Below are 15,507 nucleotides of genomic sequence, written 5' to 3'. Positions count from 1 at the left end.
GCCTCATGCTGGTATATTAGCATAAAGGAAAGGCTAGCCATTACAGTGGTCATTCTAGGACAAAGTCATTATTAATCAACCTTTTTACATGTTATGCAGTAGTAGTACTATGGTAACCTCCCAAAGCTATGAAATGATTTTTAATATAAGTGCTAGGGTGGGGTTGTGGCTGCGCTTTGTCAGGGGTGGCTGAGTGTATAGCATTGTTTCCTCACAGCAAGAGGTTCTCCACTTCAATTCTCAGCTGGAATGCCTTGTGTGTGGAGTCTGCATTTCCTCTTTGTTCACATGGGATTCCCCTGGGTGCTCCGGTTTCCTCCAACACTCCAAAGATATGCAGTAGGTGGATTGGACATTCTAAACTGGCCATAGGTGTGAGTGTGCATGTCAGTGTGTGGTGTGGAAGAACTACTGCAGCAGGGCTAGACACCCAGTGGTGTAAACCTTTGCTCTAGATGATTGTCATTGTTGAAGTGACACCCTGACCCCTTGTGCAAAAATGCAAAAAAGGGGTTGTGGATGGATGGATGATCAACATAATGGACCTCATAAATAAAGACATAGGGAATTTGCAGACTTTGGATCCATCCCAGTTTGGCTTTGTCAAAGGCAGATCATGCCTTCTAAACTTGGTTGACTTTTTCGAAACAGTCACCAAAGCCATTGATGAGGGAAAGGCAGTCCATACAGCCTACCTCGATCTGGCGAAGGCCTTTGATACAATACCCCACTCGGGTATCATTGAAAAACTCATCAGCTTAAATGTTAACCCATACATCACAAGATGGGTTGCAAACTGGCTGAGTGACAGAACCCACAGGGTCAGAGTTGCTGGCGCCATGTCAGACTCAAAGCCTGTCACAAGTGGTGTACCACAGGGCTCAGTCCTGGGCCCACTCTTGTTTGGCATCTACTTTTCCAAGTACAAGCAAACACAGGAGGGTTATGGCTGACAAAGTTTGCAGATGACTGCAAACTGGGCGCCATAGTAGAAAACACATCTGACACAGATATCCTTCAGAAGGGTCTCACAGAAACGGATAACTGGTGCCAGAGCCATGGCCTAAAGTTAAATGCCAAAAATGCATAGTCATACCCTTCGGGAAAAACAAGGTTACCCTAGCTACCAAATAGGTGGCAATCCACTGAGTACAGAAGAAGTTATCAGGGACCTGGGGACCCAGGTTGATAGTAGTCTGTCATTCGACACCCATGTAGCTAAAGTAGTTAGGAAGACCTTCTACATTGCCCACCTTATCATGAAGGGATTCTCATCTAGATCAAGGGAGGTCATAGTCTCCCTATACTCATCACTCATCAGACCAATGATTGAGTACAATGCCCCATTCGGAATGTATCTGACCCGACACTTGCAGCAGCTGGAGAGGCCACAAAGTTCCTCACCAAAAGGATAAAGGGTCTCAAACATCTGTCCTATGCTGCCCGACTGAAAGAACTCCAGCTCTATTCAGTCACTTACCGCTTGCTCAGAGGTGACCTTTGCCTAACATACAAGGCCATGTCAAACCCAGATTTGATGAATATGCTTCACCTCAAAAATCTAGATCCGTCAGAGCCACAAGGGCGGAGACTTAAACCTCGACACGGCTATTAATAGGACGTGCTGGAGGGATAGATTCATCACCCAAAGACTCCCTATGCTGTGGAATAAAATCCCGGTATATGTGAGGCAGAGCACCTCGCTGGCCTTGTTCAAGAGAAATCTTGACCAATGGATGGGAGATCGCAGATATACCCCAGGGATTACCTCAGTGTCACTGCTCAACAGAGGCACAGCAAAATAATGGGTATAGTTCCCCATACTAAAGGGGTGGCGTAAGCCACAAAACTATGGGCTAGGCTTGTAAATGCCCTCGGGCAGATAGCCTAGTATGAACCTATGAACCTATGAACCTATGAACAGCTGTAGAAATGAAGGAAATAATTGTATACATTGCTAGATTTTTGTGTGCAGGATTGATTGCAGTGCAAAAACATGTATTTACTTTGCAGATCTAGCTAAATTGCTTGAAATTAGTGCTTCACATAAATGCTACACTTTTCTGAATGCCCCCTACAGTGATGTAACAAAGAAAGTTACTATAATTTAATTCAAAAAAATGTTGATATACTTTGCATATAGCTATCCCACATCTTACTATGTGGAATATAAGTGTACATGCACATTCCTAGCTTGAAGATTGCTTCTTAAATGTATCTGTCTAACCTATAAGTCAAAAACATTTGCTCATTGTGGTACTACACTTGGAGACAGAAACTTAACTTTATCCATTAAATAGTTATAAAACAAAATAAAACAAATTACAAACGCAAAAATGGTCATGAGAATAATGTAGTTTTTCCCTGTAGGAAACCCCCCCAAATTGCATGCTGCTATGTAAGATAAAAAGCTTATTCACACTGAACTGAATGGAGGAGGGGTGCTGACCACAACTCTGATCTGTGATCTATAACAATAAGTATCCTGTTTTCTTTTGTCTTTTTTTGCTTATTTTTACTAGCTATTGCTTATTTTAACCAGTTATAGCACATTTTATCTGCTGCCTACGTTTTACTGTATTTTATTGCAATAAACTAATCTGCACTGTTGTACTGAAATTGTCTGCCTTACAGGGCTTGTAAATCATTTTTGTTACTGTCGCACTGTTTGTAAAGCTTTTTAAGTTAGTTTAACTGTGTGAAAGGTATTGACTGGAAATTTCTCCATTTGTTAAGCATCTCTTTGTTCTGATTTCCTGCCAAGGAGTGTATCATATAACTGATTTGTTTGCAGTTAAAAGCATTCTCTAGAGTCTCCTTACTCCTTTATCTGTTTAAAACTTTCATTTAGTGTCTCACTGCTGGTTTCTGCTGTGATAAAGACTTCTGTAGTGTTTTCTGTCTAAAATAGTGTAGCTATCAGCTGGAGCATAGCCTAGTTCAGGTTTGCTGTCTCTGAGCCTGGTTGTTTGTTTGCAGTGGCTGTTCTGAGCACATTATCCAGGCCATCTTGGATTAGCAGAAGCCATTCTTCACTGTAGTGAAAGAATTGTGTTGATTGGCCACTGGCTGATACAGGTTAGCTGATCTGGGGCTTGGAGTAAGCAGTCATTGGTCCTTTTGAGATTTTTTTAAATTGATTCTGCTTTGTACTATCTGGCATTTAAGCCCTTCCTTTGAGAGGATTTTTGCTTATTCACACTGAGCTGAATGGAGGAGGGGCACTGACCACAACTCTGATCTGTGATATATAACAATAAGTATTGTTTCTTTTCTTTTTTTTTGCTTATTTTTACTAGTTATTGCTGATTTTAACCAGTTATAGCACTTTTTATTGTCTGCTGCCTGTGTTTATTGTATTTTATTGCTATAAACTAATTTGCACTGTTGTACTGAAATTGTCTGCCTTACAGGGCCTGTAAATCACTTTTGTTACTGTCACACTGTTTGTAAAGCTTTTTTAGGTAGTTTCACTGTGTGAAAGGTACTAACTGGAAATTTTCTCAATTTGTTAAGCATGTGTTTGTTCTGATTTCCTGCCAAGGAGTGTATCCATTTGTTAAGCATGTGCTTGTTCTGATTTCCTGCCAAGGAGTGTTTCATATAACTGATTTGTTTGCAGTTGAAAGCATTATCTAGAGTCTCTTTGTTCCTTTATCTGTTTAAGACTTTCATTTAGTGTGTCACTGCTGTTTTTCTGCTGTGATAAACATTTCTGTAGTATTTTCTGCCAAAAATAATGTAGCTAGTATCTGTAGCATAGTTTCCCCACTATCCCTCCTTATTGTTGTCTTGTTCTTAAACTTGGTGTCTTTGCAGTTGCCCGCCCCTACTGTAAATTTGATCTGGGACAGTCCTCCCTGTCCAGTGTCATTCTGTCATTCTACCTAATACAGAGAGAACATTTGGGAAGGCCTACCTCGTTAGTTTCTTAACCTTGAATTATCTTCTGTTCCTCCTTTCTCACTTTACTAAAAAAAAAAACTTTATTCAGCTGCTTTTACAGTATTTGTTTCCTCCTCCTAATCTATTACTTCATTTTGTTTTTTCTGCTACTTGTTCTCTAAAGTGCTCCATTGCATCTTCTCTCCTGCATGCATTACTGCTTGTTTTTAGCATGTTTTAATTTTAAGTGTTATTCTAAGCCTCTTAGTTTTGGTTTAAGCACTTGGGCTTTAGGCCTACTCCTTAGTGCTCCCTGGCCTCTCACACTCCGATTCTGACAAATATGGATGAACAATTTTCTACAGTTTCTCCTGCCAGCCTGGTTGATATGGGCATCCTGAGACAGTGTAGGAAGTGCCTCATGTACATGTACAACCTTCTACTGTTACAACCTAGGAGCACAATTTGTGAGTGATGCAATTGCATACTCTGTCTCTGTCACATGTCAGTATATCTGGCACTGAGAAGGTCGTCAACACAATGACTACTCAAACACCACCCACTGCTGCACAACACACACCCACATATGCAGAGGTTCTCAACAAAAACAAACCCAAACAAAGGAGACCTCAGAGGCAAAAACATATGCGCACTTCACAACCCTCCACACCACATACCATGCATAGTCCACACCAGTGACTCGCAACCACTAAGGCCTAACCATAAACCCAATATATTAGTCACAGGAGACTCTATTGTGAAACACACACATGTGCCTCTCACCAGGGTGGATAAGGAGAAAGTTACGGTTAGTTTGTCATGTGCCAGAATCCACCATATCACACTTGCACTCAAGTCTCTCAACAACAGGTACTGTTATGACTTTGTCATAGCCCATGTTGGCATGAATGACTTGAGACGTACCTCCCTGGACTATATGAAGAGAGACATGATTGAGCTCACTGAATGTGTCCCAGGCAGGTATGTCTCTAGCCTTAAGCAGCATTCTACCATCACCCAGAATGATGCCTCAATACAAACAGAAAATTATTGACTTTAACAATTGGCTTAGTTTCTGGTGTCATTCCCGGGGGATCCAGTACCTGACAGCCTGGGAAGATATGATTGACAGACCAAGATGCTTTGCTAGAGATGGACTGCATCTTTCTCACTTGGGCTTCAGGCTTCTGGCAAAGGCCCCTGAGTCTCCCATAGTGCCTATTTTAGGAAACGTCATGAGGTCGATACTACCAACATAAAAAATTTCAACAAAAAGCAAATTAAAGGTCATACTGCTAAATGCTAGAAATCTAAACATGTAACTGCACTCATTGCAACCATTCTTAACCCTGGAAGATGCTGACATTTGTGCAGTCACAGAATCTTGGTTCAAAGCTGAGGAGACCATCCCAGTCTTACCTAGTTACTCATCTTATCGTACATTCGGACCCCAAACTTTGGGCAGCAAAGCCAAAGGACACACACACCTCCAGGCTAGTATGAAGCACAGGATACACTCCAGGAACAGTTAACCCTTGACAACACCCCTATTCAAATCATAGCTAGCTATAGGCCCCCAAATTTGTCTCAAGATGGCCACTCCACCTATCTGGACCTCTTCAAATCAATCAAGATTCAACTCTTTACCCTGATCATGAGTGACTTTAATTACCCAACCATAACTACTCATGCCTGAACACACATTCCCAGAGATTCCTCGATTTTGTCAATGCAAATGCATTGGAACAGCTAGATGATACCCCAACAAGAGGTGATAATATCTTGAACTTGGTATTAACAAACACGAGTAACCACTGCAGCACCCCTACAGTATCATCCTCCCTGGTAAGATCCAACCATAAAGTCACCTTCTCCCCTGACCCCCCTCTAGCTAGGGTCAAACAAAAGAACTTCTCCAAAGCTGATTACAGCCTCCTGATGGATGGTATAATCAACTTTACAGCCCTCTCCCCCTCTGTAGGAACTGGCACCAAATCCAAATCTACACCAAAGTACTATATGACCATTTATATAGCTGCATGGAATTGGGAATACCTGACAGGACAAAATCATCCTCCACAAGGAAGAGCGAACCTGTCTGGTGGATATCTGCAATAAATACACTATATAACAAAAGGAAAAAAATTGCTATCCAGGACCAAGAAGGAGCAGGTGCCCAATTGGAAGCAATCACTCCTTGGCCTGAACAAGTAAATAAGAGCACTAGTGAAATCCTCTAAAGCCAACTTCAAGTCCAAATTGGCCTCATCTACTAGAGACAATCATAAGGCCTTCTTCACTAATGTCCGCAGTCTCAAAGGAAGAACCCAGATTTATTCAGAACTGGTGGTCAAGGACACCACATACATAAATGCTGTAGATATAGCCAATCTACTGGTTGACAGATTCATTAAAAACTTCTTCCCTCTGTTCCCCCGTCAGTAAATCAGGACATCCCCAGTACTTGCCCCCCACCCCTTATCTCTAGGAAACAGGTCATCACTGCCCTCTTAAAGGCAAAAAATACAGCTTCCATGAGACCTGATAACATCCCAGGCTGCATCCTACATGAACTCAGGCATGAACTTGCAGCACCATTAGGCACCCAATTCGACCAAAGCCTGAGTACCAGCTTTGTCCCAGCTAAGTGGAGGACAGCCACTGTCATCCCTTTACACAAAGGTGGAGCATCCACTGATCTGGGACATTATAGACCCATCAGCATAACCAGCCTGATCTGCAAGGTCATGGAATGGATTATCATGGACCTCATTAACAGGGACATTGGCAACCTCCAAACACTAGACCTCACACAGTTTGGCTTTGTCAAGGGGAGGTCATGTCTGTTAAATCTGATCAACTTCTTTGAGACAGTCACCAAAGCCATGGACAAGGAGAAGATGGTGCACACCACCTACCTTGACCTGGCCAAAGCCTTCAGCACTATTCCCCACTCAGGCATAAGAGATAAACTCTCTCAACTAGGAATCAATCCATATGTTACCAGATGGGTAGCAAACTGGCCCACTGATAGAACCCACCTAATCAAAACAGGAGAAGCCACCTCAAGCAGTAGACCCATAATGAGTGGTGTACTCCAGGGATCAGTCTTGAGGCCTCTGTTGTTCAGGAAATACTTCTCTGTGGTGCAGGCCAAAACCAGTGGGCTATGGCTGACAAAGTTTGCAGATGACTGCAAGCTGGGTGCGATCATCAGTTCTCCAAGTGATGGGGACATCCTCCAAGAGGGTCTCACCCAAACAAATGACTGGTGCCAGAAACATGGCCTCAAGCTGAATGCCAGAAAATGCATCATCCGCTTTGGGGAGAGTGACGTACCCACACGCTATCACATTAATAACGTTATCCTAAGTACACAATCAGTAGTGAGGGATTTGGGCACCCAGGTTCATAGCAACCTGACTTTTTGCCACCACGTTGCTTCTGTTGTACGGAAAGCTTTCTACATGGCCCACTTCATACATAAGAGTATCTCATCTAGGGACAAAGAGGTCATAACATCCCTGTATTCTTCTCTTATAAGGCCAATTATTGAGTACAATGCCACCTTCGGCATGTACCTTGCAAAGCACATGCAGCAGCTGGAGAGACCACAGAGGTTCCTCACCAGGAGAATCCAGGGCCTCAAACATCTACTCTACACAGATAGGCTAAAAGCCCTGTTCCTTCTACTCAGTCTCCTACAGACTCTTCTGAGGTGACCTCTCTCTGGCATACAAAGCAATCTCAGACCCCGCCTTGATGGGACTGCTGCATATCCGCAAGTCAAGCTCCACTCGAGTAACCTGTACACGCAACCTCAACCTGGTCTGTGATATCAATGCGACTTGTTGGCAGGACAGATTGGTGTCCCAGAGACTCCCCCATCTGTGGAATAGACACCCTCTCCATGTCAAGCAGAGTACCTCATTATCCCTTTTTAAGCGCAACATGGATAACTGGATGGGAAACAGAAAATTCACCCCTGTGATTTCACCTGTGTCTCTGCTACACAGGGGCTTTGGGTGCTGACTTCTCCAAACATGGGATAAACTCTTGGCTAGGCTTATAAGGGCTGCAGTGCCAATAGTCTAGTAACCTCCTATGGTCCTATGATCCCATGAGATTTAGCAAGTTTAACTGGCTAATAATGTGTTTTCACCAGCTATTTATAGATGAGCAGAAACAGTATACAACAAATTAGTTCTCAGTAGTTTATATGCATTTCATTTTAATGCTTCTGCATGTGTGTATATTTAAGCAGTATAACTTCAGAGCCATTTTCAGGCAGTGTATTGTTCATTGTTACCTGTTTGTGCAGTAATAAGAAGGCTGCTTTCCTAAGGAATGTATTGGATCTTCTGTAGTAACACTGTTCCCTTCTCTTACACAGCTGCACAGTCCTGCCTTTGAACATGTGAACAGTGTTACTTTTCCATACCATTACTAGTAAACGTTTTGCACATGAGCTACACAGTCTGATTAGAAATGTTTTATGTTGGTGTTTTTGTATCCTTCTGTGGTTATATGAATTATTGTAAACCATTAAAATTTCCAAAGATGGTACAGTATGGTACATCGGTTAGCATTGCTGCCTGACCAGGGCTGGCTTTATGCCGACTAGAATGACTGGGCACAAAGGGAGGAGAGGAAATGTTTCAGCATTTACTGACATTCAGAAATGAATGCTGGTATTGCATTTGCAGTCACAACTGAAGCACTTTAGTGTTCTGTGCGTGACATAAACTGTAGCAGCTGCTTGTTGCAGATGTAGCAAGTAGTTTGATACAGTTTGAAAGCAAAGAGCTTTCTTTCTTTTATTTTTTCTTTGCTCCTGGGAAGAACTGACCTGACTTGCTCTGTACGTGATGAGCATTAGATTGGATAATGGACATTATTTTATTTGCTTTTCAACTTAGAGCTGAGGAGTGCAGTTAGGGAAGAACAGACTGGTTTACATGAGAAGTGCCAGACGATTCTTTTTATTCCTCAGTCAAGCACCTTAGGTGCCAAAGATGACCCTGTGCCCGAAAACACTTGATTCTGTGGTCACTCTTTAGATGGGATGTCTACTTTATGGAGTCTGAATGCCACCCCAGAGTCCACATGGGTGTTGGGTCTTTATAGCACCAGCAGGTAAATAAATTTCAGAGCCTCTAAGTTGTCTTCAGGTGTATGTGTGTGTATCCTGCAATGGGCTAGCATCTAGTCCAGCAATGGCTCTTTGTGTTGCAATAATTCCCTGCTGGGATAGACTCTGACTACCCACACTCCTGAAAACATTAATAATAGGTATCAGAGAATGAATACAATTTAATATCTGTTCAGATGCTAATTACATATTTTAGCTCTGCCTATGGTTTTTTTATGAATATTTGTATCTCAGGTAGTTAGACAGGCTGTTGCTGTCTGACACTGGCTTTTCCATTCACAGTATTAAATAACATGTTCCTTTGTAAGACAGCCACCTTCTATTTTGACTCATAAAGGAATGTTTTAAGACATCCCTGCTGCTGGACATTGTACCATGTTACCATATCATAGGTTCATAGGTGTTTAGTAGGCTAATGGCCCTGGGGTCTTTACAAGCCTAGCCATAGGATTACCCTGGCATAGTGCCACCTGACCTTAGTTCCCAGTGCCTCTGTCATGTAGAGTCACTGGAGTTATCCCCGGGGTGAATTTTCTGTTTCCCATCCAGTCATTAAGATTCCTCTTGAAGAGGGTCAGCAAGGTGCTTTGCTTGACATGTATGGGAAGTCTGTTCCATAGCATGGGCAATCTCTGGGTTATACACCTGCCCCTCCAGTATGTTCTGTTAATTGTGGTAATGAGGTTGAGGTCTCTGGAGCATGTGGTGTGGAGGGATTGGGATTTCTTTAGATGTAGCATTTCTAACAGAGCTGGATCAGACATGGCTTTGTAAGTCAAGCAGAGATCGCCTCTAAGTAGGCGATATGAGACATAATTTTTGAGTCTATCCATATTGGACAAGTGTTTAAGGCCTAGGATCCTCTTTGAAAGGTACTTTTGCAGCCTCTCCAGTTGTTGCAGGTGTCTAGTGAGGTACATGCCAAATGGGGCATTGTACTTGATGATTGGCTTAATGAGGGAAGAATAGAGGGAGACAATTACCTCTTTCATCCTGGATGCAAAACCCTTAGTAATGGGATGTGCCACATAGAAGGACTTTCTGACCACAGTGGCACTGTGGTGATCAAAAGAGAGAGTTTGCTGTCAACCTGTGTTCCCAGATCTCTTATAATGCCTTCTATGTTCAGTGGACTACCATCAATGTGGTAATTCATGGGAACCAGGTTTTTCCAAAAGGGGATGACAACACATTTTTTGGCATGGAGCCATGGTTCTGACACCAGCCATTGGTCTCAGTGAGGCCATTCTGTAGGATGTCAAGATCACTTGGGGAGATAATAATAGCTCCCAGCTTGCAACAATTTGTGAACTTTGTCAGCCAGAGTCCCTTTATGTTGGCCTGGACTTCAGAGAAGTAGATAGCAAATAGAGGATGCAGGACCAAACCCTGTGGGACTCCACTCGTGACTAGTCAGCAGTCTGACTTGGAGTCAGCTACTTTCACACTGTGGATTCTATCTGTGAGCCAGTTTGCAACCCACCTCGTGATATAGGGGTTGATGCCAAGCTTAGTGAGATTTTGCTATGATTCCTGAGTGGGGAATGGTATTGAAAGCCTTTGGCCAGATCAAGGTAGGCTGTATGAACCACCTTGCCTTCATCCAGAGCTCTGGTGACTGACTCAAAGAATTCGAACAAGTTGAGCAGGCATGATCTACCCTTCTCAAAGCCAAACTGTTTGGGATCCAGAGTTTGGAGATTCCCTGTATCCTTGTTTATTAGGCCCATGATGATGCATTCCACAGCTTTGCATATCAGACTCCACAGGCTAATGGGGTGATAGTTCCCAGGGCCTGTAGTCACTACTCCTTTGTGGAGATGGATGACTGCACCAGTGCACCATTTGATAGGGACAAAGCCTGAGGTGAGGCTGTGATTGAACAGAGTACACAGGTGAGGTGCCAGTTCACTCTGTAGAGTTCATGCAGAACACAGACAGGGACATTGTCAGGTCCCATAGAAGCTGCATTCTTGGCTTTGGACAGTGCTGCTTTAACCTGTGCAGCAGTAATACTGGGTGCCTGGCAATCTGCTGGTATTATGATTGGTCCTTTGGTGGGGAGGGGTAAAGTTGGCACTAAATCTGTCGGCCAGTATACTGGCAATATTTGTTGGCTCAGTATAGGAGGTACCATTGTGCAGTAGCTCAGAGCAAATCTGGGTATTGCCGTGGAGATTCTTTACATAACTATAGAAGGCCTTGTGGTTGTCTTTACTATCTGCAGCAATTCTGTTTTCATAGCTAGCTTTAGAGGATTTGATGAAGGATCTCAACTTTTTGTTGGGGATGATAAGGGAGTTTTGGGACTTCACCTTACTGCATCAGTTTCCTCCTTCTGTTGTAGTTTGTTTATGGCAGGGGATCACCAGATTGGCTTCTTTTTTTTGGAGGATAGCATCTTGGTTCTTTTGGGTATGGCAAGATCCATGCATTTGTGTACATGTTCGTACAGTGCATTGGTATATGATTCTGCGGTCACGCAACTATTCTCCATTTGGGTGGGTGCCATGAAGTTGGCCACCTCTATTTTTAGGAGCCCACAGTTAGCTTTGGAAAGTTTACATGGTGATTACCTTTACGGGGGGGTGTGGGGGTGTCGGAGGGATGTGGATTTCCAAGGTGATTAGTTTGTGGTCGTATCTAACCAAGGAGGAGCTGACTATTGGTGAAGAGCAGTGGTCGCCCATGTTAGTAATGACCAGGTCAAGGATGTTGCTACCTGTAGTGGGGGTGAGAACGAGCTGGTCCAGGGCATTGGAATTAATGAACTCCAAGAAACGTTGGGCAAGTGTATTGGTACGTGAGTAGTTTACCCAGTTAATGGAGGTGTAGTTGAAGTCGCCTAGTAAGAGTGTTAGGTTGGACCCTAATATTTTTCAGGGTGCTTAGAAACGTGGAATGCGAGTCTTGGGACATGGTGTTGGACCTATAGCAGGCTACAACCTAAATCGCTGTCTTACCCAATGTTAGCTGCACCTGAAGTATCTATGATGCATTATGTTGGGCTACCAGTCTGGAGGTGTGCGCATCCTTTATGAATATGGAAACACCACTGCCTTTGGAGCTTCAGTCTAAGTTCTGGGGCTGAAAAGTGTGGAATGAGTTATAGCCTGGTAGTGCAGGGGTGCTTTCTGCTGCCTTGAACCAAGTCTCTGTTACAGCACAAATGTCGATGTTCTCCATTTGTAAGGAGTGCTTTGGGTGAGTGCATTTTGAGATTTAGACTTCTAGCATTCAGCAGCATGACCCTCAGACTGCATTTGTTTGTAGCTGTTACAGTGGTAATTTGGTCTTTGGAACACCAACTAAAAAAGGCACTATAGGGTTGGCAAGAGCCTTGGCCAGTATCCGGAAGCCCAGGGGTGACAGATGCAGGCCATCCCTGGCATCCAGCTCAAGGTAAGCTATGACTAGCAGGCAAGAGTCTCTCATTTACTTTTGCCTTAGATTCTAACAAGGGCCTGTTCCAGTAATACATCAGTAGTCCTGGCAGTTCTTTAGAATCTATGAAAAATTCACTGTAAAGCAACCTCATAAATAGAATTTAACATGATATATAAGTCAGTAAATCAGAAAAACATAAACTGGAATTTTAATAAGCCAAACATATGCTTGTTTTCTCAGGTGAAGATTAATATGGGAGTCCGAATGCCAGAGCACATGGTTCCAGGCTCTGTGAGCCACCTTGAAGTGGGAGAGGCAGTAGCTTCGGTTGTGGAGAAGAGACTTACATCCCACAGGGTTCTGTGTGTCAGCTCACCATCTGATCTGAAGACTCTGATTCTGGAAGGCAAACTATAGGCTTTTTGAGAGGACTGTTTATGAAGACCATTAGTGAAGACACTTGTGTCCTGTTCACCTTCCCTAGCCACTGCATCCTTGCTTCCTTACCACCTAGGACTATAATGTTTTCATAGACAAAGTTACCAGCTCAGCTCTGTATGTCTCAGTGCTTTATTCCCATGCCTGCTTCAGTTCTAGTTGTCTGTTTTGGTTCCTAAATTGCTGTGCAACTCACATGATGCTACTGTTGTCATCTGCTTATTAATTCACCAAACACCTCTTTCAGGAAGAAATCTTTTATGACTGTGAGCTGGAGAAGTAGAGATATAATCATTTGGGAGCAAGAGTCAGTGTGAACTGCACTGGGCACAAAGGAACCTTGTTTGAAATAAATTATATTGGCTCATGTAGAACAACAGTGACAATTATGAGACATTATTATTGTTACTATTTGCATTCCATACCTCTCATGTTTTTAAAAAAGGTAGGTTTTTCTTAGTCATATTAAATAAAGCAGGAAGATGTATGGATGTGGGAAGGTATGGATTTGATCTTCCTTCTATACCATTCCCAAATTTTGAACTTATAAAATTATGTTCTACACAGCTGACCTAGCTTGCTAAAAAAATGTGAAATATATTTACACCTATTTAGGTTAGGACCTCTGGACAAAGCTTTTACAATCTGTCCCATTTCAGTATTTATGTAGCTTTGAACGTCCTGATGCTATAAGGTCAGCTACTTGCAAATGGGATAACCAGCGAGCTTAAACATTCCCAATCTATTGCAAAGGGTCTTTTGTATTAGTTTAAGCAAAACAAAGTCTTTCAAGCCTCCGTGCATATACAAACACCAGTCAGTATTGGCTTAATGCTGGTTAGTGCTGCTGCTTCAGATGAGTGTATCCCAGACTCCATTGCAGAACACAGCAGCCATGTCACATGCTCTTAGAGCAACAAACCTTCAGCCCAAATAAGGAAGAAACACTGATGTTCATCATCCAAGTGATGGAAGATCCAACTTTCCTACTGTTTACTGCAGTACTTTGCATCTGTCATATGAGCTTAATAACCATTATATCCTCTAGTAGCAGAATGTGCACTGTTGGGGTTCCTATCAGATAGTTTAACTTCTGCATGTCCAAACCTCATATGGTCGAGACCATAAGTTCGAATTTCCACTAGTGCAAGCGTTTCAATGGAAATCTCCATAATTGGAGGTTTCCATTTTGTTCCATGTGGCGCGATCTCAGAGTTGGTATATTTAAGTAGTGGGGGGTGCAGGGGGGGCTTGCCCCCCTGCTTACAACAGTTTATTTTGTTTTCTTTTTTTTTTTTTATCCATAATCAAAGTTTTTTAACTTCAAACAGGATGGTTCGAACATTCTGTGTTCGAAGTTATTAAACTTTGACTATGTGATATAGACCCGTACAGTTGTAGCCTCTGGTGTTTCCAGAACAGGACATTGTTTGTAATAATTTACATTTACTCATGTAGAAAACCAGTGATAAGTGTATGATTATTATTTTTGTTATTGGTTTGGTGATCTGCTCCAGCAGCAACAACATAGTCTCAAAGTAACCTCACATTACCTCAAAAGTACAGAAGCAGCACAGCATTATGTTATACAGGTGATTCCATTGTGGCTCCATACTGGGGTTATTACAGCAAAAAATTAACCCCTTCAAAATAGTGTGCACACAGCTGTAAACCTCTGGTGATAATTGTATTAATGTGAATTCTACCACAACACCTGCTCCCACTCAAAGGAGTACATTATGCATGGTACAGGTCATTTCTCATAAGAAATGTTGATGTGACTTATAAAATGGTCTGATATTTCAGTTCTTTTATATGACTGGCTTGGCCACTGAGGTTTCCTAGGTCCCAGTGGTTACCTAGGACAGGATTTGTGTTCATACAATGAATGGTTTAGGGGTAAGGATAGCTGTGGCTCCGATTTATTACATGTAACTAGATAGCAAAATGGGAGTAATGAATACCACTGAAAAAGGACATGCATCCTTGCTAAATTAACATATTGCAGCAACAGAAAAGTGGCATAACCCTACAAGGAATATGTCTGGGACACTGCTGTGATAGGCTGTCCGGCTCTGAATCTGATTCAGTATTAGCATGTGACTGTAGATTTGTACTTTTGTCTCAAAACCTTACTCATACACTGCCCTACCAGTCTTATTTCTGAATATTCCTCTTTGCTGTAAACCCCAACAGTTTCTGAATATCCCACCCTGCCTTCTTTGAAATGTCAAGTAGCATGATGGTGCTTCCAGCCCCCCGTGAAAATAATCCCAGTTTTGCATTGCCATAGCACTGTTCCTGTGGCATGTAATTTAATGCCATGTATAGGGGACCACTTCATTTGCATTTTCTTATCTTTTTGCCCTTTGAGAGCATGATATACAGGGACACATCCATGTTCACCAGCAGTTTTTTTTTTGCTGGAATGCCATAGTGCCATAATCTCTGCAGGAGGAAGATGTGTGTGCAGGCTGGACAATGTAACAGATGACTGGAGACTTCACTCAGGTCAGTACTTGACAGTCTGTAGTGATCAGTGAAACCACCACTGTGTACCAGTACCTAATGATGTCATCTGTTAAAATCCGTGTTTTAGGTAATGTTCTGTACTCAGACATTTTTACTGGATGCACAAAGTATTT

At 42.6% G+C, this 15,507-nt stretch overlaps 1 protein-coding gene across 1 annotated transcript in view; it reads left to right on the top strand.

Moving 5' to 3' along the window:
• LOC122810303 overlaps positions 1 to 14,086 on the top strand; it is a 189,974-nt gene extending 175,888 nt beyond the window's left edge. Inside the window, exon 6 of the mRNA XM_044081862.1 lies at positions 12,665 to 14,086. Coding sequence (XP_043937797.1) covers positions 12,665 to 12,841 — 177 coding nt within the window. The 3' untranslated portion in view covers positions 12,842 to 14,086. The remainder of the gene's footprint in view (positions 1 to 12,664) is intronic.
• The last annotated feature ends 1,421 nt before the right edge of the window (positions 14,087 to 15,507 follow it).

Source organism: Protopterus annectens, chromosome 8.part1 (assembly GCF_019279795.1).
Source record: "Protopterus annectens isolate FY-2018-M chromosome 8.part1, PAN1.0, whole genome shotgun sequence".
Taxonomy (NCBI): domain Eukaryota; kingdom Metazoa; phylum Chordata; order Ceratodontiformes; family Protopteridae; genus Protopterus; species Protopterus annectens.
Note: the sequence above shows the minus strand (reverse complement) of the source record. Positions and strands in the feature narration are given on the sequence as shown.